Genomic DNA, 27,618 nt, shown 5'->3' with positions numbered 1-27,618 from the left:
CACAAAACTACCATACACACATATGTCAAAAAATGACCTGAAATCTGTTCTTTAACTTGTCCTTCACTTAAAAACTGGTACAAGAACCAGTTTGAATCAATTTGAACTTTGTACCCTGACTGTAAAACAAGCCTTATGTTAAAGCGTCCCAACTTTTTTGGAAGTGCGTGTGCTATGTTCGGCGGAAGTGACGTCAGAGAAAAGTGTGAGAACCGAATGGAGGGTGGGAGGGGATTTGTGGAGAAAGTTATAACACTGCAGCCAACAGAAAGAAGGGGGGAATAAAAACCATTCAGCAATCTAGGGGGAGAAACTCAGTGGAGAGAGAGAGAGAATGAAAGAATGAAAGAAGAAGAGAGTTTTTCGTGCAGCTCGTGTAAATCACTGTTTATGGCTCACTGAGATTGTTTGAGTTGTTCATGATGAATTGTTGTTGTGTGAAACAGCCTCTCACTGACTTTCCTCCGTCTTCCTGTTTGGACTCATGAACCCGAGCAGTGTTTTATCAGCCTCAGTCCGGGTCAGTCTGGTTGTCTGCGGTTTCCTGCTGGCGGTGAGTGTGTGTTCAGAGCTCAGAGTGTTGGTGCGGCTGAACGATGGTCAGATAACTGCAGAGACTTTAGAGTCAGACAGCAAGAGAGACATCATCAGTGTAGAGTTCAGGCACACAGACGGCACTCTCATCACCTTCCTGGCGGATTTCAAGCAGGTGAGTGGGGACACACACACACACACACACACACACACACAATACAGTACCAGTCAAAAGTTTGGGGTCACTTTGAAATGTCGTTATTTTTGAAAGAAAAGCACTGTTCTTTTCAATGAAGATCACTTTAAACTAATCAGAAATCCACTCTATACATTGCTAATGTGGTAAATGACTATTCTAGCTGCAAATGTCTGGTTTTTGGTGCAATATCTCCATAGGTGTATGGGCAATTCCATGTAAATGTCAACCTCACCATGCAAAAATAAAGCAGCATGTAATACATCAAAACCACTCCCAGAGATCTCACCTAGGCCTGTATTTTACAGATGTGAATAAGTTGAACCAATTTGTAACCAACCTAATATGTCACTGTCAGTCTTTCTTTCTTATAATGTAAAACCCAAGCTAAAATCAACTTTGATCATGTACAATTCTATATTATTGCCACAAGCCACAGAAATGTATGCTAAAATCCACAAAACAGCAAAACAATAGCCATCCTAAATATTATTTAAGAACTTTGATAGTTTTAGCTGATATTTAGAGAGTTTTTCAAAGGGTTATGGTGGTTAAATTGCTGATTTTCTAAACATATGCCATGTCCATTTCAGACGCGTCACATCCATAACGGAATTTCGTCACATCCATAAAGCTGACTTTTCCTTCCGAAACTCTGCATGAAATACAAAATATTTTAAACAAAGATTTTTTAATATTCACCTTGGACCCCTCTATCAAATGGATATCTCCATTTCGACATTAGGTTTACAATTTCACAGAGTTTGATAAAAATGTACAGTCACCCAAGAAAAGTGATACTTTTTCTGTCACATCCATAACGCATCTTTTATTGGCATTTTCTGGCATGCCCTAGATGTACTATGGGAATTGTTCTTGTTCTATCACTTCTCCAGTATGGTACAGCCTTAAAATATGCAACACCTGTTTAAATACTGGGAGACAATAAAACATGCACTGGGTCATTTGTTGCCATTTTGAGTTCAAGTGTCACGTCCATAACGCTGGAATTGCTCTAATGGATGATTAGAAAACCCTTGTACAATCATGTTAGCACAGCTGAAAACAGTTGAGCTCTTTAGAGAAGCTATAAAACTGACCTTTCTTTGAGCAGATTGAGTTTCTGGAGCATCACATTAATTTGTGGGGTCGATTAAATGCTCAAAATGGCCAGAAAAATGTCTCGACTATATTTTCTATTCATTTTACAACTTATGGTGGTAAATAAAAGTGTGACTTTTCATGGAAAAAAACACAAAATTGTCTGGGTGACCCCGAACTTTTGAACGGTAGTGTATTTTAAGAAACAGATTTGGAAATCACAAAATGGGCTCAGGAATATTTCCAGAGAACATTATCTGTGAACACAATTCACCGTGCCATCCGCTGTTGCCAGCTAAAACGCTATAGTTCAAAGAAGAAGCCGTATCTAAACACGATCCAGAAGCGCAGACGTCTTCTCTGGGCCAAGGCTCATTTAAAATGGACTGTGGCAAAGTGGAAAACTGTTCTGTGGTCAGACGAATCAAAATTTGAAGTTCTTTATGGAAATCAGGGACGCCGTGTCATTCGGACTAAAGAGGAGAAGGACGACCCAAGTTGTTATCAGCGCTCAGAAAGAAGAAAATCTTCAATTTTATTGCTCAATGTGAAACATAGTATCAAATCTTTAGTCTGTAATTTGGAAATTGGAACAGTCTTGACAACCCAACTTCAATATTTCTTAAACATTCCAATCCAAAGAAAACAGTCTGATGAATTTGGAACAGCAATTCAAGCATCTCCCATAATCCCATTTCAGTTTTACCTTTCAGCATCAATCTAACGTACACTACCGTTCAAAAGTTTGGGGTCACTTTGAAATGTCGTTATTTTTGAAAGAAAAGCACTGTTCTTTTCAATGAAGATCACTTTAAACTAATCAGAAATCCACTCTATACATTGCTAATGTGGTAAATGACTATTCTAGCTGCAAATGTCTGGTTTTTGGTGCAATATCTCCATAGGTGTATAGAGGCCCATTTCCAGCAACTCTCACTCCAGTGTTCTAATGGTACAATGTGTTTGCTCATTGCCTCAGAAGGCTAATGGATGATTAGAAAACCCTTGTACAATCATGTTAGCACAGCTGAAAACAGTTGAGCTCTTTAGAGAAGCTATAAAACTGACCTTCCTTTGAGCAGATTGAGTTTCTGGAGCATCACATTAATTTGTGGGGTCGATTAAAAGCTCAAAATGGCCAGAAAAATGTCTTGACTATATTTTCTATTCATTTTACAACTTATGGTGGTAAATAAAAGTGTGACTTTTCATGGAAAACACAAAATTGTCTGGGTGACCCCAAACTTTTGAACGGTAGTGTATTTATTTTTCCTACATTTGTAAATTTAATACTGAAGTAATTCAGACGATGCAGCAACACGTAAGGAATCATTTAGTAAACTTGAAAATGTTAATCAAACCAAAATATGTTTTCCCGTAGATTCTCTCAATCAGCTTCATGAGGTCATCACTCAAAACAGTCTTGAAGGAGTTCCCAGAGGTGCTGAGTAGTGGTTAGTGCTGTCGCCTCACAGCAAGAAGGTCCTGGGTTCGAGCCCCGTGGCCGGCGAGGGCCTTTCTGTGCGGAGTTTGCATGTTCTCCCCGTGTCCGCGTGGGTTTCCTCCAGGTGCTCCGGTTTCCCCCACAGTCCAAAGACATGCAGGTTAGGTTAACTGGTGACTCTAAATTGACCGTGAGTGTGAATGTCTGCGAGTCTGTGTGTCAGCCCTGTGATGACCTGGCGACTTGTCCAGGGTGTACCCCGCCTTTTGCCCGTAGTCAGCTGGGATAGGCTCCAGCTTGCCTGCGACCCTGTAGAACAGGATAAAGCGGCTAGAGATGATGAGATGAGATGAGATTGTGGAGGCCACGTCATCTGACGAAGCACTCCATCACCCTCTTTCTTGGTCAAATAGCCCTTACATAGCCTAGAGGTGTGTTTTGGGTCATTGTTCTATTGAAAGACAAATGATGGGCCCACTAAGCGCAAATCAGATGGGATGGCATGTCGCTGCAGAATGCTGTGGTAGCCATGCTGGTTAAGTGTGCCTTCGATTTTGAATAAATCACCAACAGTGTCACCAGCAAAGCACCCCCATACCATTACACTTCCTCCTCCATACTTCACTGTGGGAACCAGACATATAGGAACCATCCGCTCACCTTTCCTGCATCTTACAAAGACATGGCGATTGGAACTAAAAATCTCAAATTTTGGACTCATCAGACCAAAGGACAGATTTCCACTGGTCTAATGTCCATTCCTTTTGTTCCTTGGCCCAAGCTATTCTCTTCCTCTTGTTGTTCTTCCTTAGAAGTGGCTTCTTTGCAGCAATTCGACCATAAAGTCCAGATTCACACAGTCTTCTCTGAACAGTTGATGTTGAGATGTGTGTGCTACTTGAACTCTGTGAAGCATTTATGTGGGCTCTTATCTGGGGTGCTGTTAACTCGCGGTTTCTGAGGCTGGTAACTCTGATGAACTTATCCTGTGCAACAGAGGTAACCCTAGGTCTTCCTTTCCTGGGGCAGTCCAGATGAGAGCCAGTTTCAGCATAACATTTGATGGTCTTTGTGACTGCACCTGGGGATACTTTCAAAGTTCTTGAAATTTTTCGGACTGACTGACCTTCATTTCTTAAAGTAATGATGGACTGTCGTTTTTCTTTACTTAGTTGAGTAGTTCTTGGCATAATATGGATTAGAACAGTACTCAAATAGGGCCATTCACTGTATACCAACTCTACCTCTTCACAACACAACTGATGGTCTCAAACACATTTGAGGTCAAGAAATTCAAGAACTTAACTCTTGACAAAGCACAGCTGTAAACTGAAAGCCAGTCCAGATGACTACCTCGTAAAGCTGACTGAGAAAATGCCAAGGTGTACAAAGCTGTCATCTAAGCAGAAGGTGCCTACTTTGAAGAATCTAAAATATAAAACATATTCTGGTTTGATTAACACTTTTTTGTTTACCAAATAATTCCATATACATTTCTTCATAATGTCAATGACTTTAGTATTAATCTACAATTCAGAAAGTTTTAAAATAATGAAAAATCACTGAATTAGAGGGCGTTTCCAAACTTTTGACTGGTACTGTATATCATCAAGAACATTAAGACTACAAAGAGCCACACATCAGAGCAAACAATCACATGGAGATCTTTAACATTCATCAGTCCTCCTGATACTCTAAAGACACAGTGGACCAGTTGTTAGTAACTCACTGCACGTCACTTTGTACACCCTGGATCTGAGGGCTTGATAGTTCAGTCCATTATCAATTTATAAGAAGAAGACTCAAGTCCAGAAAGAGCTTCATGGTTGTACAGAATCTAAACCCTAAGGACTCTGCCAAATACTGACTAGACCGTTGGAAAGCTTCCGACACTCTACCACCAAATGAAGCTCTTCAGAGTCCTTGCGAGTCCCTATGTCATGGTACTCACCTGCCCAGAAGGGAATGGGTTACCCTGAACAGAGCCAGGAGCGGAGTAGGTAGAACTAAAGACAACCTACTGAAATGGGGATGGGTGAACTTAGCCAAGTGTCGATGTGGTCATCCTAACCAAACTATGGGACACGTTCTCCATGAGTGCGAACTGGGTTCAAATGTCACCAATCAAGACCTATATGAAGCTAACCAAGAAGCCCTGAACTGGCTGCAGCACTGGCACGACAAGAGATGATGATGATGATGATGATAGTTCAGTCCTGTGATCCTGGGGTATAAACATGATGGATATTTTGCTCAAAAAAAAGTGCAAAATAGTGTATGAATGTGGAAGAAAGAAGGAAATACTACTCAAAAGACTTTTTGAAGCCAGAAAAAGCAAGACAACACAAATTGGTATCATTTAAATGAACTACAGCACTGATGATGATGATAAACACTACCATTATGTATTATACTCTTGTACTGTTCATACATTTAAAATGCATCTCAAACGACTTTACAAAAAAAATGTGTAGAATTAGAAAAAAAAAGAATAGAATATAGTAGAAATTTTTATTTTATTTTACATAACTTTATCCATAGTGTGTTATATATATATATATATATATATATATATATATATATATATATATATATATATATATATAAATAAAACTAACATGGAAAGGGTTAGCACAACAAAAACACCAAAACAAAAATAAAAACAAACATGTAAATTGATCATTTTAGAATTATGATAATTTCGGATGGGTAGATAAATGAAATCATGATATGTTTAAACAGTTAAAAATAATATAGAAATACTGAAAATAATAACAAAAAAATCCTGTATGATTAAATAATACTAATACTGTATACTAGGTAGAGCAGAGAGTTGTAGCTCAAGGGAGGGGGAAAAAAAATCTTCAAAGGTTGGCATCTTTTCTACACGGTCCAAAAAAGGTATTGTACATGTATAGTAACAGTACTAGTCAAAAGTTTGGACACGCCTACTCAGATTAAAAAAAAAAAAAATTTAAATACACTTCATATTTTAGATTCTGCAAAGTCGCCACCGTTTACCTTGATGATGCTCTGCACACTGTTAGTATCTTAACCAGCTTCATGAGGTAGTCACCTGGATTGTTTTTCAGTTAACAGGTGTGTCTCGTTAAAAGTTAATTAATGAACGAGTTTCTTGCCATCTTAATGTGTTTGAGATTAAATAGTAAATTATAAATAGCCCTATTCTACAACTGTGGTCATCCATATTATGTCAAGAACCGCTCAGCTAAGGAAAGAGAAACGGCATCCATCATTACTTTAAGACATGACGTGCCTTTTAATTTATAAAAATAAAGAAAAACATTGAATTAGAAGGTGTGTCCAAACCTTTGACTGGTACTATACATCACATAAAATATACATCATACAACATAACTACTTTGGGGGCCTTTTATACTTGTGTATAAACAGGATATTAAATTTTGGGTATTCATATTCATTCTAAAATGTTTCCCCCAACAGCCTTAAAACAAGTTTTGTTTTGCTGGGGTTTGTTTGTTTTTTGTTTTTTTTTAATCCAAACACGTGGCTTTGACCGTATCACCACAGTGACAACTATTTGTACTTTGTTTTTCTGAAACTTTGACATTCAAAACCTGGGACGTCATTGGCATACCTTTGCCAGTTTAGTTCAGGTTCAGGATCATGCACATTTACTATTAAAATCCCATTTCACATGTTACACCAAATAAAATGATTTGTAAATTTTAACCAGTCAAGTCAAATTTATTTGTTTAGTGCTTTTAACAATGCACATTGTCGCAAAGCTGCTTTACAGAAAGAAAAAATTTAAACATACACTACTGTTCAAAAGTTTGGTGTCACCCAGACAATTGTGTTTTCCATGAAAAGTCACACTTTTATTTACCACCATAAGTTGTAAACTGAATAGAAAATATAGTCAAGACATTTTTCTGGCCATTTTGAGCATTTAATCGACCCCACAAATTAATGTGATGCTCCAGAAACTCAATCTGCTCAAAGGAAGGTCAGTTTTATAGCTTCTCTAAAGAGCTCAACTGTTTTCAGCTGTGCTAACATGATTGTACAAGGGTTTTCTAATCATCCATTAGCCTTCTGAGGCAATGAGCAAACACATTGTACCATTAGAACACTGGAGTGAGAGTTGCTGGAAATGGGCCTCTATACACCTATGGAGATATTGCACCAAAAACCAGACATTTGCAGCTAGAATAGTCATTTACCACATTAGCAATGTATAGAGTGGATTTCTGATTAGTTTAAAGTGATCTTCATTGAAAAGAGCAGTGCTTTTCTTTCAAAAATAAGGACATTTCAAAGTGACCCCAAACTTTTGAACGGTAGTGTATGAGCTAATAAATTTATCCCTAATGAGGGAATAATTGCCTGAGGCGAAGGTGGCAAGAGAAAACTCCCTGAGAAGACATGAGGAAGAAACCTTGAGAGGAACCAAACTCAAAAGGGAACCCATCCTCATCTGGGTGATAACAGATAGCATGATTATAAATAATTCACTTTTATAATTGTGTCCTATATGGTCAAAAAGTGCAACTGTGTAACCAGGAACTTCATTATAGTTTTAACATGAAATCTATTTTACTGAAGTTATCAACTGTTCATTAATGGAGACTCAAATGCAAAACTGTTCATGACAACTGCAGTCCTAAGCCGTCGTAGCAAAACTGTTTGTATTAATTGTTCCAAACTATGTTGTAAGTGTACCTTGAGGTCCCCCCCCATCTGCATCTTTTTTTCATTTACATAACAATCTTATAGTCCACTGATGATTTCTCTCCTGACTGACACATCTGGACCTTGACCACCTTGATCCACCATACAGATGCCCTTTTCCCACCAAAGCAGTTCCAGGGCTGGTTCGGGGCCAGTGCTTAGTTTGGAACTGGGTTTTCTGTTTCCACTGGCAAAGAACTGGGTCTGGGGCCAGAAAAACCAGTTCCAGGCTAGCACCAACACTCTGCTGGGCCAGAGGAAAGAACCGCTTACGTCAGCGGGGGGGCGGAGTTGTTAAGACCAACAACAATAACAAGACCGCGAAAGATCGCCATTTTTAAGCGACGAGAAGCAGCAGCTGTACAAACGCGAAGTCATCCATTATTATTATTGTTGTTGCTGCTGCTTCTTCCGTGTTGTTTTTGCTTCGATATTTGCACCAAGGTTTATGAAAACGTACCGACGTAATGACGTATACAATGACGTAACTGACGTATACAACGATGTAATGACGTGGCTTCCCTTAGCACCGCAAGCGATGGAAAAGCAAACTGGTTCTCAGCTGGCTCGCAAGTTGAACGAGTTGTGAACCAGCACCAGCACTGGCCCCGAACCAGCCCTGGAACTGATTTGGTGGAAAAGAGGCAAGAGTGTCTTTGATGCTGCCAATACATTTTGGTACATTTCTTCTAAAATCTCAGCTGGAGCTTGTATTTTGTACCTCCAAGCTGTCTTGGAACTAAATGTCCTTTCTTCTCTTCTATCCAACTTGGTTGGCCTCCATGCATTTGCTTCTCAAATCTGGATTGTTCAGTGACTGCTTCATGCCAAGAAGGAGTTATAGAATGGCTGAGTACCACAGCCAAGCCATTTCTTTTTTTTTTTAAAGATATTTTTTTGGGCTTTTTGCACCTTTATTGGATAGGACAGTGTAGAGACAGGAAATGAGCGGGAGAGAGAGAGAGACGGGGAGGGATCGGGGAATGACCTTGGGTCGGAATCGAACCCGGGTCCCCGGATTTATGGTATGGCGCCTTATCCACCTGAGCCACGACGCCCCCAGCCAAGCCATTTCAGAACAAGAAATAATGGTAGTAAAGGTGTACCTGAGTCTTGACAGAATACAAAACATTCACAAGGTTTTGCCTCCACTAGCAAAACAGTCTGTATGTAGTGAAGTGTCAGTCAATCTTAGTCAAATAAGTTGGGTCAATTAGTAAAAACCCTTGTCTACCACATATATTACTCTCGATGCTACAGTGGGCTTTTTGCCCATGCTAATTTAAATTTGACTCCTTTTTCCTAGGTTAGGTGTCCGCCTGAACTTTTGACTCAAACTGGGGTGGAGCATGGAAGGACAGTTGGCTGATTCAGTCCTGCTTGGTGGCATTTTCTACCTGTTGAAGTTGAGATAGAACATCATACACTTCATCTGCAGAAAGACACTGATAAGCATATTGTAGTGTTGTAGTCAAGTCCCTAAACCTCGAGTCTGAGTCCAGCCTTGAGTCCCCAGTGTTCAAGTCCAAATCATTAAAAAAAATTTCGAGTCGAGTCCGAGAACAAGACTCCAACCACGCCATTCGACGGTGGCTGTTTTAGCGCCGTTAACATTAGTTTGTTCCTGAACATGACGTATGAACAGGTGAATGTGCGTTCTCTTTGTCAGGGATTGCGAAGTATTCTGTCAGAGATGGTTGGGAGACAGATGTAAGTGCAGAAGGTGTATTTATTAATACAAGTGAAGACGGTAAACAATCCAGAACGGCAGGCAAAATTGTGAAACGAGGCACAAACAGGCTATTGTAGACTTGGCAGAATCAAAGACGAGAAACAGGAAATCAGGGATCAGGAAACCAAACAAGGAAGGAAGTCTCGGTAATATGTCAGCAACGCAACTCAATACTTCGCAAAGTAAGTGTGTTTTCACAGTTTTTACATAGGCGCGCTGATTGGGCCTTAATCCTGTATAGGTATGAGTTGTTTACGGCGCGTGCGTGAAAGTCCGTTTGGCGTGCGAGCTGTCCAGAGCGCACCCAAGAGTCTCTGATGCACACGCCAAGGTGTGCAGGTGTGACACTCTTGCACGAAATTAGCATAAAAATGAATGTAGATATAAATATCTTATTTGGCATAAGATATTTATATCTACATTAATTTTTATGGCATGTGACAAAAAATAAAGAAAAAATCCGAGTCCTTATCTCCAGTTTACGAGTCCGAATGCAGTTAATGCATGAGTCCGAGTCCAAGCCTGAGTCATCAGTGCTCAATTCCAAGTTGAGTCACGAATCCTTAAAATTAGGGCACGAGTTGGACTCGAGTACTACAAGCCTGGCATATTGGTCCGCTTAAGAACTCTGAATATCCTTGGACTTATAATTTAGTCGACCGTAATCCAAGCCGTTTATGGAACTTCTATTTGTTTCTATATGCACAGTTCATTGGCTGCCATAAGGTCCTCAACTTATGGTATTGTTAACACGCTTCAGCAGTTTCAGTGCTTTATATGTTTACTTTTTATTCATAGAGAATATGGAGTATGCAGGTCAGGCCCTGTTAAGACTTTGCATTAATTTCCATATCTGGCAACCTGAGATGAATATCTGTTCACACCTGATATTTTCATTTGTTTTTGAATGTGTCCCCACTGACCATTGTGATCACGTTTCATCAGTAGCAGGGTTGCCAAATCTGACAAAAGAAACCTGATGTCACTTTAAAACTGACCCCAATCATGCCAGCAAATACCAACAAAAGCTCAAAGTGTTTGGTGTCATTTTCAAATTAAAATTGTGTGCTCAGATCAGTCGGTGAAAGATTTACTCATGCTGTTATCTCGTATTTTGTGCAAGACCTGCTAATGTAATCACGTTATCTTTTGCTTTCCACAATCAAAGACAAAACAGATTGATTTCCCTGCTTTTGCGCTTGATGGGGTTTGTCCTTTAACCATATAACATTTTCCTTCTTGTTTTTTTTTTTTTTTCTCTTAACTATTAAATCAGTAGGGCGGCACGGTGGTGTAGTGGTTAGCGCTGTCGCCTCACAGCAAGAAGGTCCTGGGTTCGAGCCCTGGGGCCGGCGAGGGCCTTTCTGTGTGGAGTTTGCATGTTCTCCCCGTGTCCGCGTGGGTTTCCTCCGGGTGCTCCGGTTTCCCCCACAGTCCAAAGACATGCAGGTTAGGTTAACTGGTGACTCTAAATTGACCGTAGGTGCGAATGTGAGTGTGAATGGTTGTCTGTGTCTATGTGTCAGCCCTGTGATGACCTGGCGACTTGTCCAGGGTGTACCCCGCCTTTCGCCCGTAGTCAGCTGGGATAGACTCCAGCTTGCCTGCGACCCTGTAGAAGGATAAAGCGGCTACAGATAATGAGATGAATGAGATGAGATTAAATCAGTCTGCTCCTACCAGAGCTACCATTTGCGCGTGCACCAGTGACAGTCTAAATATGCCATATTAGTCGTTATCCTTGAAGTCTTCGCCTCAGCAGCCAGTAATATAGCACCAGGGATCAAAATCTTCTCTGACTGTTTCCTTGGTGTAGAGCTTCAACACCACAACTTCCAACCAAACTTCTTGTGCTCGAACGTCAGTCCTTTTAGCACCTCTGCCCTGCCCCCCCTTTCCCTAAATGCTAAAAGGTCCAATATTAGCTCTTGGGGGGGCTCTTAAGAATGTCACCTCACTTCATTGCATTTGCTCTTATTGGCTCCTGCTACTTTGCCTTAAAAGTTGGCTGCTTGCTGGATTTAGTAGGAAAGTAGTACTTTGGGTACAAATGGAAAAAGCAACTTCAAACCGTTTTAGCCTTTTGTGAAGAATATAGCTTCAAAGTGCACTCACTATTCTACATAAATGAGCTTACCATTCAGCACCCCAGATGAATGAAGTATGGGATCTGTAGGGCAGCTGAAGCCCTGGGGTCAGAGAAGGAGGTTGAGTTCGAGTTTCATGTTTCCTAGTCAGCTGTTCATCTTTGACCCCTCAATTGTCTGCAACTTCATGTCCATATTAGTTTTAACCACAAAAGCTCCGCCCACATACAACAGAGAATCTGATCCTTACCGTACACTTAGTTGGCCACATGCTTTAGGATCTTGGTGGTTGGGTTTGGGTAATCTGATTGGCTCTCTGCACTGATGTGTATACACTTCTCTACATTAGTTTCTGGCAGAAATACTTTAACGTATGGCCCATTCTATAATTTCGGGTAGATTTCAAGTGTTGATTCGGTTAGTCATCGTCAACTCTGTGATCGTTAAACTGGGCAATCCATTAACAAAGTTGACATTTTCCACTATTTTGTGTCTTAATGCCACATGCTAACCTCAAACTAGCTACCACATGGCATGTATAAAAACAGAATTTTATGGATTTTAATCCTATTATTGTTTTTTTGTTTTTTTAAAATGAGCGAAAGATTCACTCCAATATCACAATAACACATTTGATGAATGATTAATCTACTGTTGGTGTATCCTCAACATTTTGTTCAAATTAATGAGAGAAGAAACGTAACATACCTCACTGCCTTTCTGAAGTTTTCCGTCAGAGGACGTGACCTCACTCAGTACGGGTGTCATGCGTATTATTAAGTCTTTGTGGATTTTATGTGGTTTTATAACAGAGTTAAGAGTTGGCGAGAACATTGGGACGGATAAAAAAAAAATGTTTTTATTACTGAAATTTCACGTAATACACAAAATAGACTTTCTATGCAATTGATTTTATAACAGTTAACAGAATAAGCCCCAAAAAACAGATCGTTTGTTAGACTGAGTCTACATCCACACGACAACGGCAACGAGATTTTGTTAAAAAAAATATCGCGTCCACATGGGCAACGGATCAGTAAAATATCAGGTACATATGGCAACGCAACGCTTGCTGAAAACGATGCAATACACATGCCACACCTCTAGGGGCGCTGTAAGACGGTTCCATCGGAGACACCAGAACAATAGAAGAAGTAGACGCATGCGCATAAACCTCTTCTTCTACCCGGTGTGAAGCACTCACAGGAACAAACACACAACAACAAGAAGATGGCTGCGACTACGCGAGGAAATCGTGCCTTCTGTGTGTACAAATCAGTTTTATTAGTGTGCATAATTTTATATAACTTCTTATTGTGTGTGAACATTTTGAAAAGCATTTTTATATAATTTATATAACTTTTTATATTGTGTGTGAACATTTTGAAAAGCAGTCTTATCCAATAAAAAAAAGAAATTCAAGAAATGGTTCAGTTACTTGTTTATTTAAAAGAAAAGCTGTATACAAAAGTGAATGCAATGCAGTGGTTCATACAAAACAGCGAGAGTGCTGCTTGTTCTAGTCATGTGGTTGTGACGTCATCGTAAACAAATCCGTTCTACTCCTCCAGACGACTTCGCAACGGCGCCGTTGCCAGATTTTTCCACTCTGGAACCCGTTCTCAAAAAATATCGTTGTGGGGCACCCAAAACGCCGGTGCCGTGTGGACGCCAGGCCGAAACGATAAACAATTTTATCAGATTCACCTGAATCTGTTGCCGTGTGGACAGGGCCTGAATCACTTCATGTTTATTCAAGTTGAATGTATGAATCAGGAGTTGAAGACAGTCAATAATGTGGAGGGAGGGGTGGGAGTCATTTAGTTGATGTTTTATGGATAAGTTGGGTCTAAAATGTACGTCAAGCATTGCTATTGGTGAAAGTTTGTCATAATTTGCATTATTGTTCAAAACTGATTCAATAGAGATTTCTTTTGTGGAAAATAACAAAAGGTTTTTCTTGGAGATGCAAAATGTACCCCGAATTCTAGAATGACCCATATGCAGCGTTGGACTCCAACCCTGATGATGTTGCCTCCTCAGTGTGGTTTGTTTGGACAGGCAAGAGCATCGCAATCAACCAAAATAACCAGCCTGAGATTACTTGATTTCCTTCTGATTCAGGGGCAGCAAACAGACTAATAGTATGTTCAGACCAAATGCAGTGAGAGTGTCAAGGTGACTGGAAGTCATTCATTTTTTGCGTGAGCTAACGTTGCTTGGTGGCAAGCAGCGGCATGACCATTGGTGGTGGTGTCTCTTGGATGGTGGGGGGTGTCAGAATAAAGTTGAAGTCCAGGCAACTTTATGCTAATGAACTATGATGTAGTTTGGCAGCAACCAATGGGAATTTAGAAGTGCTCCACTCTGGAGGATACTAAAGAACACAGCCATGTAAACTTTGGTTCCGTTCAGACTGTTCCTAAGTAGGATAAATTGATAGTTGTGGTGGAGGGGTTCCCCATTATATATGACATGTCCCTGTTTGCAACATTTTCACTCGAGAAAGCTTGTTTTTCAGTGGGAATGCAATTCATTGGCTCAAAACGACACCAGTTTCACCATTTACAGCAATTAGTCACTAAACTTCAACCAGGACCAGAGTTAGTTTAAAGAAAATATCTCGCAAATAAACAAATTGAGCTAAAAGTCAGTCTTTGTCTGTCCTTTATAAAAAAAAAAAGCTGCATGTTGAATTTCTTAATGATATAACCACTAAAATAGACGGGACTTGTTTTTGTCAGGGAGACCACCATAACTCCATCATGTGCGTGATGTCATTTTCCGCGAGCACAGCGGAGGTGTACAAGTGCATTCTGTACTAGACTATAGTGTAATATTATGGGTGAGCATGACTTCTCAGTCAATTTGTTTGCATTTTTCCACAAAAGTTATGGTAATGCGGTATTATACCCCTTTTCCACCAAATCAGTTCCAGTGCTGGTGCTGGTTCACAACTCGTTCAACTTGCGAGCCAGCTGAGAACCAGTTTGCTTTTCCGTAGCTCGGGGTGCTAAGGGGAGCCACGTCATTAAGTCACTGTATACGTCAGTTACGTCGCTGTATACGTCAGTTACATCACTGCGTTTGCATAAACCTTGGTGCGAACATCGAAGCAACAACACCACGGATGCCTCAACACAGCAACAGCAGCAACAATAATGGATGACTTCACGTTTGTACAGCTGCTGCTTCTCATCGCTTAAAAATGGCGACCTTTCACGGTCTTGCTATTGTTGTCGGTCTTAACAACTCAGCCCCCCCCCAGCTGACGTAAGCGGTTCTTTCCTCTGGCCCAGCAGAGAGTTGGTGCTAGCCTGGAACCGGTTTTTCTGGCCCCAGAGCCAGTTCTTTGTCAGTGGAAACAGAAAACCTGGTTCCAAACTAAGCACTGGCCCCGAACCAGCCCTGGAACTGCTTTGGTGGAAAAGGGGCATTAGAAAAGGAATCAAAATAAGGTAGTGGCTAGTTTATTGCCCGTTTTTATTTAAAAAAAAAATTACCTGCCTATTCCATCTGTTTGATGCATGACACGGTGGGCTGTTGGTGTTTTGTGGTGAGACAAAGTTGGGATCGCGTCTGGCTTCAGTTGTTGTTTCTGCCTCATGTCTTGCTTCTTCCCAGTGATATTTTTTTTTCATACAAGTCCTCCACAAAACAGTCTTCTGTAAAATGCTCATTGCACAATTTGCTGCTTTTTCCAGGGGTAAAGTTTTCTCACTTGATGAAGCCACTCGGCCAAATGTTTTGGATCCAGGACGGAATGAGGAAGATGTGCGGAATCCTACGTCACACAGCGCCACCCTCATTTTCATCTCCTAATACATCCATGTATCTGGCTAATCCAATATGGCCGCGCCCGGGGAAATGGCCTGACAGACTGAAGTTACAACTTTAACATGTTTTTTAACCTAAAGTCCGCTTAATTATTATACCCCTGCTCCGAGAGGGTATACTGGTTTACCTCTGTCCGTCCATCTGTCCGTATTTCTGTCCGTCTGAAACACCCTTTTTCTAACGACCACAAATCATAGCCACTTGGTACCAAACTTCAGCTTGGGGTTCTATACAGTGTATGCTCTTTTTTCAGGTCTGTCGCACATCAACTTCTTGTTTACCGACTGAATGTATTTGCTAAACATATAGCATGGATTTACAGAATTTTCGTAACACTCTTCTCAGCAACTACAAATCACAACTGCTTGATATTTGGTACTGAGCTTCAGCTTGGGGTTCTATACCATGTTCTATACCCTTTAAATATCTTGGGGTAACCTTTGACTCTTCTCTTAATTTTAAGCAACATGTTAAAGTAACACACAAAGTTAAAGCTAGTTTATCTAATTTTAAACACATAAGACCTTTTCTACCCATGGAGGCTGCAAAGACCTATATGCATGCAATGATATTTACTCACATTTCCTACTGTTACACTACATGGTCACACACATCAGAGAACATTTTAAAACCAATTAAGTCTCTCAAGAGAACACTTAAAGTTCTTGATAAAAAGCCCATATATCACCACTACTGTAACATTTGTTAAGAAATACCAAATATTGGACTTTGATAGCTACCAGTTGTTTCTAGATGTCTGTCTTATTTTTAAAGTTTTGAATGGAATAGCCCTCCACTATTACAGGATTTCATAAAGAAAAAATCTTCACGAGTAAATACAAGAGCACTGACAAAAGGGGACTGTGAAGTGAAATGGCGTAGAACTAAATTCAGCCAAATGGTGGTGTCCATTAGAGGAACGCAGTCCTGGAATACACTGCCAGCTTATATCAGACTGTGTGACAACATCAACACCCTTCAAAATGACCCTTAAACAGTCAGTGCGTTTACATGCACATCCAAATCGAGCTACTGTCAGTAATCGAGCTAAGGGTCCCAGCAGGGGTGCCAGAGAAATCCAATCCTACATGCACACAAGGAAATCGAGCTATTGTGTGAGGTACATTGTGCACCCGAGCCACAGGTGGCGCTACACGCCCCAGCGTGTTGGCACACTTCCGGTTGTCGTCATGAAGAAGAGCTATTCAAGAGTATAAACAAAGTTATCAGCAGTGTTGCCAGATACTGCTGACGTTTTCCAGCCCAAAACGTGTTAAAATCCGCCAAAATGCACTTAAAACCACCCAATCTGGCAACACTGGCAGTTCCGTGTTCACAAGTTCTGTGCTCAAGCTGTTAGGCTTGCTCTAACAGACTGTATGGCTACAAACTGTCCTGCGCAGACCACTGTTTTGTAAGACAACTTATTTTGCACAATTGTATATTTTTCTAAAGTCCATTTTTTTGCTTACAAATTTTTTTTTTTGCTTTATTTAACTTGTGTCTTAATAAACACACACAAAGTTCAATTGTTTTGTTTTTATTGACATTCTTCAGATGTTGGACATATATATATATATATATATATATATATATATATATATATATATATATATATATATATATATATATATATATACACACACACACACACACACACAATACAATGACTTGTTTATGTACACAATTCACAGCTATGCAACAGCTGTACAGATGTATTTGGTGATACAGTAAGTGAGCTAAATTTTAACAGTGCAAACAATGCCACAAAAAGAAAAGATTCATGCCGTTGTCATGATTCGTTGTCATGCCGACCGAGGCTGTTGTGTTTCCCGCTTGTGGTCTCGTCACTTCCGGAAGGGGCAGTGCTGAAGTAAGTAGCTCGACTACGTAGCTCGATAGGGTTTACATGCACTAAGTAGCTCGGCTACAATCGCATAATCTAGGTCGTGTAGCTCGATTACGAGAAATCAAGTTCGGTTCGATTTCAGCCGAGCTAAGGTGTTTCCATGGCATTTAGAACTTCGATTTCAGTCGAGCAACGGCAGAAATTCGATTTTCTCTATGTGCATGTAAACGCACTGAGTGGCTGAAAATAAGCCAGACTTGCTCCCATTAATGATCTTAATTTCCAGGTGTATATTGTGAACTTGGTTTTACATTGTGTTTGTGATGTACGAGTATAATGTCTGCAAGTTTTGTGATGTTGTATTGTTTGTTTTTTTGTTGCTTGGTTTATGATACCTGCCTTAGGACAACGGATGAAATTTAGCAATTATGCTAACTCCGCGTTTTTTTACTGATGTATTGATTAATGTGCAATGTCCTAATCAAATAAATGGAATGAATGAATGAATGTATACCATTTTCAGGTGTGTCGCACATTGACTTCCTGTTTACCGACTGAATGTATTTACAAAACATAGAGTGGATTTTGACGCTATTTCAAGAAGCAAAATGCTATTTCAAAATGACAGTTTACCAGGATGCTATTTGAAATCCCCAGGGAGAACACTGCTCTTTACTTACTTGTTTCAGGGTTCATTATTTGTTGAAGTCAACATTTCATAAAAGTGTCCTATTCCTTCGATTGCTTCTGGTTAATTTAGCAGTATATCTGCCATAAGAAAATCGATTTACATAACTGATAAGGCTCACCTTTTCCTCTATTGGTTTCTGCTTTATATTCTGCTTTATATTCAGCCTAGCTACATGATCTGAATTGCCAGTTTTAACATCATTAGTTAAACAAGTTCAACTGCTGTATTTGCATTCCCTCAATTAAAATCAGGCTGAGATGACAGGTCTGTTATAGAATCTTGGCAAGCTAACAACTCCTCCTCCATGAACAGCATACTAGGCCACATGTATCGGTCAAATGAATTGCTGTTCATGTTTACAAATGTGTCCAAACAGCTTTCAGTCTCCCGACACCATGTAATCGAGCTCTCCACAGCTATAGATTGCAAAGACTTGATTGACATTTTCATGGACCAGCAAGAGGACATTTGAACAATCAAAAGTCCATGTTGTTGTTGATTCTTGATGATGGTTATTGTGCTTTTCTCAGCATGTGAAGATCCTACGGGTGCTGGTGCTGGGGGAACCGGAGCGGGGCCAGACACAGTACCAGGGCCTGTGTTTCATCAGCAGGCTAGAACATGGAGAGATCATCCCAAGTGAGGCCATGGTCAGACTGAGACAGGTCAGACATGGATCAAAGTGATGCACTTTGATCCATGAAAGTCAATATGAATCACCCATCATGATTAAGGATAATTAGGCTAGGCTGACACTTGCACGATTCCGTGGCACGCATTGGCACGACTCGAGTCGTGCCAGTGCGCAAACTAGTCGTAAACTGGCGTGAAGTGTGCGTAAACCCGTCGTGACTGCGTGCCATGTCGGGACGAGAATTTTGAAATGTTCAAAATTTTGGTCACGACAAAATTTCGCGACCGGGTCGTGAACTATGCGCAAACTGTTCGTGATCTCGTCATGAACTCGTCGGGACGATGCGGGAGGATGCGTGCCAGTGCGTGGAAGTGCGTGCCATGCCACGACTGTCACGAACTGCCACGAATAGTTCACGAACAGCTCACGTCGAGTTCACGAGTAGTTCACGACATGTTCACGAATTGGTGTGCGTCGCAGCGTAGCCGTGCCTTCCCACTGAGACGGTCACGCATTGATGGCACAAGCAGTTCACGACTAGTTTATGCACTTCACGAACAGTTTGCGCATGGCACGAGCAGTTCACGACGAGTTCACGAGCAGTTCACGACTACTGCGCGACAGTGGCGCTCGCGTCGGTGCGGGGGTATATATAGGGCTTCCCGGACACTTCTCGCCATTCGCAATTTTTTTCTTGCTTTTTTTCTTTAATGTCTTTTATTTTCTATTCCTTCATGACTTTTTTTTTTTTTTGGGGGGGAGTTTCGTTTCTTTTATTTCAAAAATGGAACAACTGTGGATGCAGCTCATGAAGCTACTACCATTCTTTCTTGCCAAGGGACAGCACCAGCAGGGGACATGTAGTAATGTGACAGGTAGTCTCGCTGATCCTTTGCATCCTTCTGGGTATGATGGCCGGTTAGAGGCAGCATTCCCTGCAGGTGTCGGTCAGTCCTCCATCCACCAGGGATCAGATCATGTGTGTCCGGATCTTCGCGGTCCACTTCTGAAATTGCGTGTGGGTATCTGATGAGGATGAGGTTGTGCATGACACAGGCGTGCCCAAGTCGGCACGACACCGTCCGAATTGCGCAAACTCGTCGTGCCAATGCGGGAAGTGCGTAAACTATGCGCAAACTATGCGTGAACTCGTCGTGCCAGTTCGTGAATGTGGACGGGCACGCATTCGTGAACTCGTCGTGAACTATGCGTGAACTAGTCGTGAACAGTGCGGGAGCCTCCCAGTTCATGCCCCAAAATGGCATGACTTGCCACGACAAAATCGTGGCCAAAAGTCGTGCAAGTGTCAGCCTAGGGTTAGCTTAACAAATTGGAGTTGTTTTTTTTTGTTAACTTTTGGTCAGTTGGTTCTATTTTGGTAGGACCAAACAAGAATGGCAAACAGACTTAAAACCCAATTATCCATTCAAAGAGATCCTAAAATGCTATGTTTCTGACTGAACCTTCCAGAAAAACCCTCATATGGTGCGGACTGCCGAGGAGAAGCGTGGTCTCGAGCGGATGACCATGAACATGGTGGTGAATCTGACTCTATCCTGGCACCTGAGCTCCCACATCCGCAGCATGTGCCACGATGCCCAAGACTTCATCTTCACACGGGAACAGGATGTTAAATACTGGCTAGAAAAGGGTTAGTGTTTGCTGTATTGTACGCGCTCCCTTATTACACACCCTCTTATTACACACCTGTACTAATAAGTGGATTGTGTGTTGTATTGAGGTCCAGTAGAAGAAAATGCTAAAATGTTTTACTGAGCTGGCTCTCTAGGGACCTTAGGTATGATTTGATTGAATTTCAATTCAAGGTGCCACTATTTGACTTTTGACTGAGCTGTGCATCAAGCAAGGGGGTGAGAAGTAAACAACAAGGTACGATGTGTGGAAGCACACGTTTTCTTGCTGTCGGTATAAACAACCTCGAACGTAGTGCACTTTGACTAAAATGAAGATGCTGCCATTTTTGCTTGGACCACATCTAATCGAGATTATACAGAATCCCTGAACTCGGTTGAAGCAGAACACTTGCATAATACTTCTCCAACTTTATCCCTAGTACTATTTTATACTTGAATGGGTAATCTAATTTTAAAATGTAGCTCTCTGTTAAAGGAAACCTCCACGCAAACATGTTAAATATGTCTGTGTGCGCTTAATAATTTTGGGGTGATATGATGTGACCAGACATAAAACAGCATAATTCTGACTACTTCAAAGTTGATTATTTTCCACGTCCTGAAATGGTGAAATGTTTTGGGGGGTTTTCCCTTTATACCATAACTATTTGCCAACATGATATGCAATTTGCTATTTTTTATTTATTAAAGAATAACACATTCTATCCACATTCACTGGATATGAGCAATCGTGTGCTCTGTTTGGCTACTTGACTACGAGCCTGTCGGCTCATATACCATGAGTAGAGAAAAACAAAATAGAGCGTGTTGCTGAAGCAATCAAGGATGAAATAAAAACTCTACTCGAAAACAAAACCCCCCCAAAATACAAAAAAAAAAAAATTACAAAATATGGAATAAAAGTACCTGATGGTAAGAGCGTATAATTTATTTATTTATTTATTTATTTTTAAAAATATTTTTCAAAAATTGTTGTTGTTGTTTTATTATTATTATTATTATTATTATTCATTCATCTCATTATCTGTAGCCGCTTTATCCTGTTCTACAGGGTCGCAGGCAAGCTGGAGCCTATCCCAGCTGACTACGGGCGAAAGGCGGGGTACACCCTGGACAAGTCGCCAGGTCATCACAGGGCTGACACATAGACACAGACAACCATTCACACTCACATTCACACCTACGCTCAATTTAGAGTCATCAGTTAAAGCAGGGGTGAGCAATTATTTTTTCCATGGGGCCACATGAGAAACAGAAAATTTAGTGGAGGGCCGGACCAAAAGGCTGAACTAAATTCTGCATAATATTAATTGTATTTCTTTATATAAAGCAATAAATATCATTGTTTTTACAAGCTGCTCAGACTGGTAAGAGTCTGGAAAAAACGAGGTTGCCTTCCAAAAAATGTCATTTATTCAATCAAATTTCCCAAAACAATGGTTAACAAAATGTGAACGTTTGTACCTTTTTTTTTTTTTCAGTCACATTCACCCCAAAACACAATAAAGACACACAATATTGTCTTTCTACTCCAAATATCAAGCAAGATACATCATATTATAATAATGATGCCCACATTTGTAGTCTAATCACCTCATTTGGTGTTTTTCAGTTTTTTATTTGTTCAGTGAGAGAAATCTAGTCTCTGTTGGTCGGTTGAATGTCTGAGGTGGAGATGCGAAGCACAGCTGACAGATGATCATCAGTCGATTCGGTGTAGGAATCAGATTTTTTTTTTTTATTAAATTCAAACATAAACAGAATTATTTTATATTACAACATAAAATCACACCTCCTCTGAAAATATAATCTAAAAAGAAAACTTATCAAATACATATATATACACAATATATGTAAAATGGAAAAAAAAAGGGGGTTATGAAAGGTTAACTTCTGCTATGAATGTGTACAGTATATTTGCATGGGGATTGTTTATATATTTCAGACATTTTTGTAACAAGGACAGTTCATTCTTAAGAGCAGGCCATGAAGGGGGGGGATTTGGCATATCGACACTTGTGTATGTAATATTTTGTAAAAATAATGAGATTATTCACCAAAAAGTAGGAATCGGATCTACAGATCAGCTCGGGCTCCGGCGACTGCTGGTGATGTCACACTATGTGATTGGCTGGACCGTTTGAAGGATGACGTGCAAGTTTGTGGTTGGTCTGGACAAATTACGGAAGTAGTTATCGCGGGATTAGGTTTCGTGGGATTTCATGTCATGTTCATGTCGCGCGCATTGTGTTTTTGTTGAACACAACTTCAAAATAAAAGCACTGCACATTCAGTCCATGCATGAGGTAAAATTAGAAAATACGTTTATTTTGTAATTTCTCATTAACCTTACGCGGGCCGGACAGAATGAACCAAAGGGCCGGATGCGGCCCGCGGGCCGTAAAATGCCCAGGTCTGAGTTAACCTAACCTGCATGGCTTTGGACTGTGGGGGAAATCGGAGCACCCGGAGGAAACCCACGCGGACACGGGGAGAACATGCAAACTCCACACAGAAAGGCCCTCGCTGGCGACGGGGCTCGAACCCAGACCTTCTTGCTGTGAGGCGACAGCGCTAACCACTACACCACTGTGCCGCCCTATTATTATTATTATTATTATTATTATTATAGCATTTTTCACAAATTGCTACTGTCATTTCGCCAGTTTATCCCCCGCTGGCCGAAAGGTCCGAAGGGGGATTATGTCGTAGCGATGTCTGTCCGTCCGTCTGTCCCGGGAATGGTACTCATCTTCTGAAATCAACTTCTCTCACAATTTTTGGAGGAATTTCACAAAACTTGGCAGGAATCTTTGTTATATGTCAGTAATACGCATATTGTAATTGTGTTAAATTTAGTCGCATTTTACCAGTTATAGCCCTTGATTAACAACATTATAATTTGACAATTTCATGAGTGTTTTTTCCTTTTCAAATCAACTCCCCTCACAATTTTTGGAGGAATTTCACCAAACTTTGCAGAAGGCATTATTATATGTCGGTAGTACGCACATTTGTTATTTTGTTCAATTCGGTTGCATTTTACCAGAGTTCCAGCCCTTGATTAACAACCTTGTACTTTCACAATTTCATGAATGTGCGCTCGCCTTCTGACATCAACTCCTCTCACGATTTTTGGGCGAATTTCTCGAAGCTTGGCAAAAGGCCTTGTTATATGACGGTAATACGCATATTGCGATTTAATTTCGTTTGTGAAAATTTTACCAGAATTTTGACCCTTGATTAAATAACTCGTACTTTGACAATTTCATGAGGGTGTACGTTCTTCTGAAATCAACTCCTCTCACAATTTGTGGAGGAATTTCACCAAACTTGGCAAAAGGCCTTGTTATATGACAGTTATACGCATATTGAAATTTGATTTAATTTGGGCAGATTTTCCCAGAGTTATGCCCTTGATTATTAACAAACTTGTACTTTGGCAATTTCATCAAGGTGTGCTTGCTTTCTGAAATCAACTTCCCTCAATTTTTATCCCCCGCTGGCTGAAAGGCCCGAAGGGGGATTATGTCATGGCGATGTCCATCTGTCCGTCCCGGGAAGGGTACTCGCCTTCTGAAATCAACTCCTTTCATAATTTTGGAGGAATTTCACGAAACTTGACAGGATTCTTTGTTATATGTCGGTAATACGCATACTGCAATTTTGTTCAATTCGGTCACATTTTACCAGAGTTGCCAGCAGGGGATGTTTTGCTCTCAGAGCACTCGTTTATATTCTTCATCTTTCGGCATTAAAATTGCGCATGTATGCAACTTGCCACATGTCCGCTAAGTGGAAACGATTTTGTCGGATAGCTTATAGCCAACTTGGTGCTATGTGCCACGATTTCGTGGAATAATTGTTAAATAGTTCCTAATCCATTGGTAGTTATGTTTTAATGTTGTGGAACATCCGCTAAACAATTGATTCCATTTTATCACTTATGCCATAACAGCTACATGCACTCATACCTTCACTTTCTGGGGTGTGGAGTGTTTTTTTTTTTTTTTTTTTTTTTTTTTTTTTAAATACTGACTCTCTTGATGACAAAAAAATGCAGCTTGTCTACAAAACCTTCTTTCTGTCCTGAAGGACTTCTTGAGTTGGAGAATGTAAAGCTTTACCACCTGACACTGGAGACTCCTTCCAAAAATTCATCAATCGGTCATGATCTATTTGTCATTTTTTGCTGTATGTGAGAATGTTCTAAAATCTCTGCAGGTGTGGAAGGCTCCGTATTCAAAGTGGTTCCCCAGAACGTCGAGAGTGCAGGCCTGCCGAGTTGCGGTGCTACTACGGATCCGTGGCAGCCGTGCTTGTGTAGCTATACCCTGAGACTGGAGTGGTACCCGTGCATGCTGAAATACTGCCGTGGCCATGGGCCGAGCCCGTACAAGTGTGGGATCAGGAGCTGCAGCAAGGCCTACCACTTCAACTTCTACACCTCAAGCAAGCAGCTGTGCATGTGGGATGAAGAGAGCTAAAGGTGCCACTGTATACAGATTAACGAATACGAGTGTTTTGCTAAAATTTCAGCTTCTGTGTGAAAAATTAAGCTGGGTAGCGATGAGGTGCCTTTAAATACATTTTTAATAGTAAAATGGTTCTGAAGTGTTACTTGAACTTTTCTTTATTCAGGTGGATTTGTTGGAGGATTATCATCACGATATGTTTTTGAGCTCCGGTATCTTCAGGTTTGTCTTTATTTTAAACTTGAGACATCAAGCCAGGTCATGAGGTTCGTTTCTGCTGTCACGACAGTGTAGCCGCAAGGCAGAAAGTCACATGACTGATAGGCTAATAGGTTAAATTCCCTCCTGGGAAAGGTGTGTGTGTTTGGATTCTGTCTGCGGTCATTGTTGACATTGTTAACATTTATTAGTGACTTTCTATGTCTGAACTAGGAAGAACATGTATAGTAGAATTTATTATCATGCCATGGGAGTCATTTTTATTTTGTGTATATTATTAGTGTTAAACACTCATTGGCCACTGTATTAGGAAAGCGGACATGTCCACCTGCAAATACGTTCAATTGTTAAGTCTGCCACATGATTTTTAAAGGTCCCATGGCATGAAATTTTCACTTTCTGAGGTTTTTTAACGTTAAAATGAGTTCCTCTGACCTTAAGTCACCCCAGTGGCTAGAAATTTCATAATGTGTAAACCAAACTATGCCCAACATTTGAGAATGGCGCGTCAAAACGGCGCGTTGATAAACTCTTCCCTTTACTACGTCAGCAAGGGAGATGATCCCCACGCCCCCCCTCTGGATTCCCACCCACTGTATGAATTGCCCCGCCCAGTTGTAGTGAGGAGACCACAGAGGACACAACAACATGGCATCGCCTAAGCGAGCGAAACATGGAAATTGCGCTGTACATGGATGTGACAACACAGAAAAGAGTCTGTTTTTACTGCCGACGAGAGAGCCCCTGAAGACGCAGTGGCTTAATTTTATTTACTCCAATAATACGCCGTCGAGTCTACCTAAGACGGTGTATGTTTGTCGGAAGCATTTTCCTGAGGAATGTTTCCACAACTTGGGACAGTACAGGGCAGGTTTTGCACATCAACTGTCACTGAAGCCTGGGTCCGTACCAAGCATCCCTGCCGCATCAGCAACAAACACCGAACAAGTAAGTGTAGAACTGTTAAGTCGTTTTGCCGTGTTTTAAAATCGGTGCCACGTTAGCCTTGCAATGGCTACATTAGCTGTGCAGCTAACCGCTTCCTGCAGTTAGCCAGGTAATCTGCGCTACAAAACCAAAAAGCATGCAGCATGCTCTGTTATAATAGCCAATCAAAACAGCTTTTACAAAGACACCCACATTCTTTTTTTTTTTTTTTTAAGTCACTCGTTCATTTTATTTGTTTGTTTGTTCAGTAAAAACCCAAACATTTGAATTTATTTTATTTCCTCGTGTCGCACCTTAATGACGTCAGCGCGCGGTATTTTTCCCTTCGCGGTTTGTTCCTTCTCTCTCGCTATAGTAAGACACCCACATCCGCTTGTTCTGACCCACTGGAGGTAGCGTCACAGTGCTGTTAGCCAATCAGAGGTAACACGTTTGCATGTCATGAATATTAATGATAAGACCCGCCCCCACCCTCTACCCTTCCCCGCCTCCATGCTTCTCATTAGCAAAACGACGCACTGGGAAAAGTGCTGAAATGGGGCTTTCTCCCAGGAGGCTATATCTACGTGCCGAGGGTTCATTTTGAGAAAGGCTGCGGATATAACATCCGGAAACCTCCACGAGCCCGTTTAAAGCATCAACAAACCACCATGCCATGGGTCCTTTAAAATCATGTCGGAACAGGTCAAGAGCTTCAGGTGATGTTCACATCAAACGTCAGAATGAGTGGAAATGAGATCTCTGTGGTGTTGACCGTGGTATGGTTTTTGGTACCAAACTGAGTAGTTTGAATTTGAGGATTCCAGGGATTTTCAAGCCCAACAGCCTCTAAAGTTTAGACAAAGCAGGGCAAAGAAACAGCTTGTTGATGAGAGAGGTAACTCAAATAACCACTCTTTACAACTGTGGTGAGCAGAAAAGCATCTCTGAACACATACCATGTCAAAGCTTGAGGCAGATGGGCTTCAACAGCAGAACACCACCTCAGGTTCTACTCCTAAGAACAGGAATCTGAGCCTACACTGGACAGAGGCTCACCCAGACTGGACGACGATGACGACTTCTTCCTCCCCATTAAGTAAAGCTCTTGACCTGTTATCTGCTTTATTTTATTAACTGTTCTGCTGCTACATGATTGGCTGATTGGAAAACTGAATGAATAATCAGCTCTTCCTAATAAAGTGGTCAGTGAGTGTATATTATATTACTTGAGTATCTGGAATTTTCTTATTCACCTGTAGTAATATCTAAAGACGATATTTAAGTTATTCCACAAAATCGAGTCGTACATGAGCTGATCACCGACAAGGCACGTAGCGCTGAGTTGGCTATAAGCCATGTTCGACGATATTTAGTGGAATAACTGTTTTATTCAATCCACGTTCGCTGGATTTTGAGAAATGGAGCATTTTTCATCTCATCTCATTATCTCTAGCCGCTTTATCCTGTTCTGCAGGGTCGCAGGCAAGCTGGAGCCTATCCCAGCTGACTACGGGCGAA

At 40.9% G+C, this 27,618-nt stretch overlaps 1 protein-coding gene across 1 annotated transcript; it reads left to right on the top strand.

Moving 5' to 3' along the window:
• The first annotated feature begins 251 nt into the window (after positions 1 to 251).
• On the top strand, positions 252 to 27,618 carry oafb (OAF homolog b (Drosophila)). The gene is made up of 5 exons (XM_060912317.1): positions 252 to 709; positions 18,718 to 18,852; positions 20,292 to 20,472; positions 24,701 to 24,965; positions 25,118 to 27,618. The coding sequence occupies exons 1-4, from the start codon at positions 485 to 487 to the stop codon at positions 24,961 to 24,963; spliced, it is 804 nt and encodes a 267-aa protein (XP_060768300.1). The 5' UTR covers positions 252 to 484; the 3' UTR covers positions 24,964 to 24,965; positions 25,118 to 27,618.

Source organism: Neoarius graeffei, chromosome 28 (genome assembly GCF_027579695.1).
Source record: "Neoarius graeffei isolate fNeoGra1 chromosome 28, fNeoGra1.pri, whole genome shotgun sequence".
Classification (NCBI taxonomy): Eukaryota; Metazoa; Chordata; class Actinopteri; order Siluriformes; family Ariidae; genus Neoarius; species Neoarius graeffei.
The sequence above is the reverse complement of the archived record's forward strand: the minus strand, read 5'-3'. Positions and strand labels throughout refer to the sequence as shown.

Excerpts from the sequence above, each read along its gene's own strand:
- oafb (XM_060912317.1), top strand. The coding sequence starts at position 485 with ATGAACCCGAGCAGTGTTTTATCAGCCTCAGTCCGGGTCAGTCTGGTT. Across the intron at positions 18,853-20,291 it reads CCATGGTCAGACTGAGACAG|AAAAACCCTCATATGGTGCG; the intron begins GTCAGACATGGA and ends TGAACCTTCCAG. Across the intron at positions 20,473-24,700 it reads TAAATACTGGCTAGAAAAGG|GTGTGGAAGGCTCCGTATTC; the intron begins GTTAGTGTTTGC and ends AAATCTCTGCAG.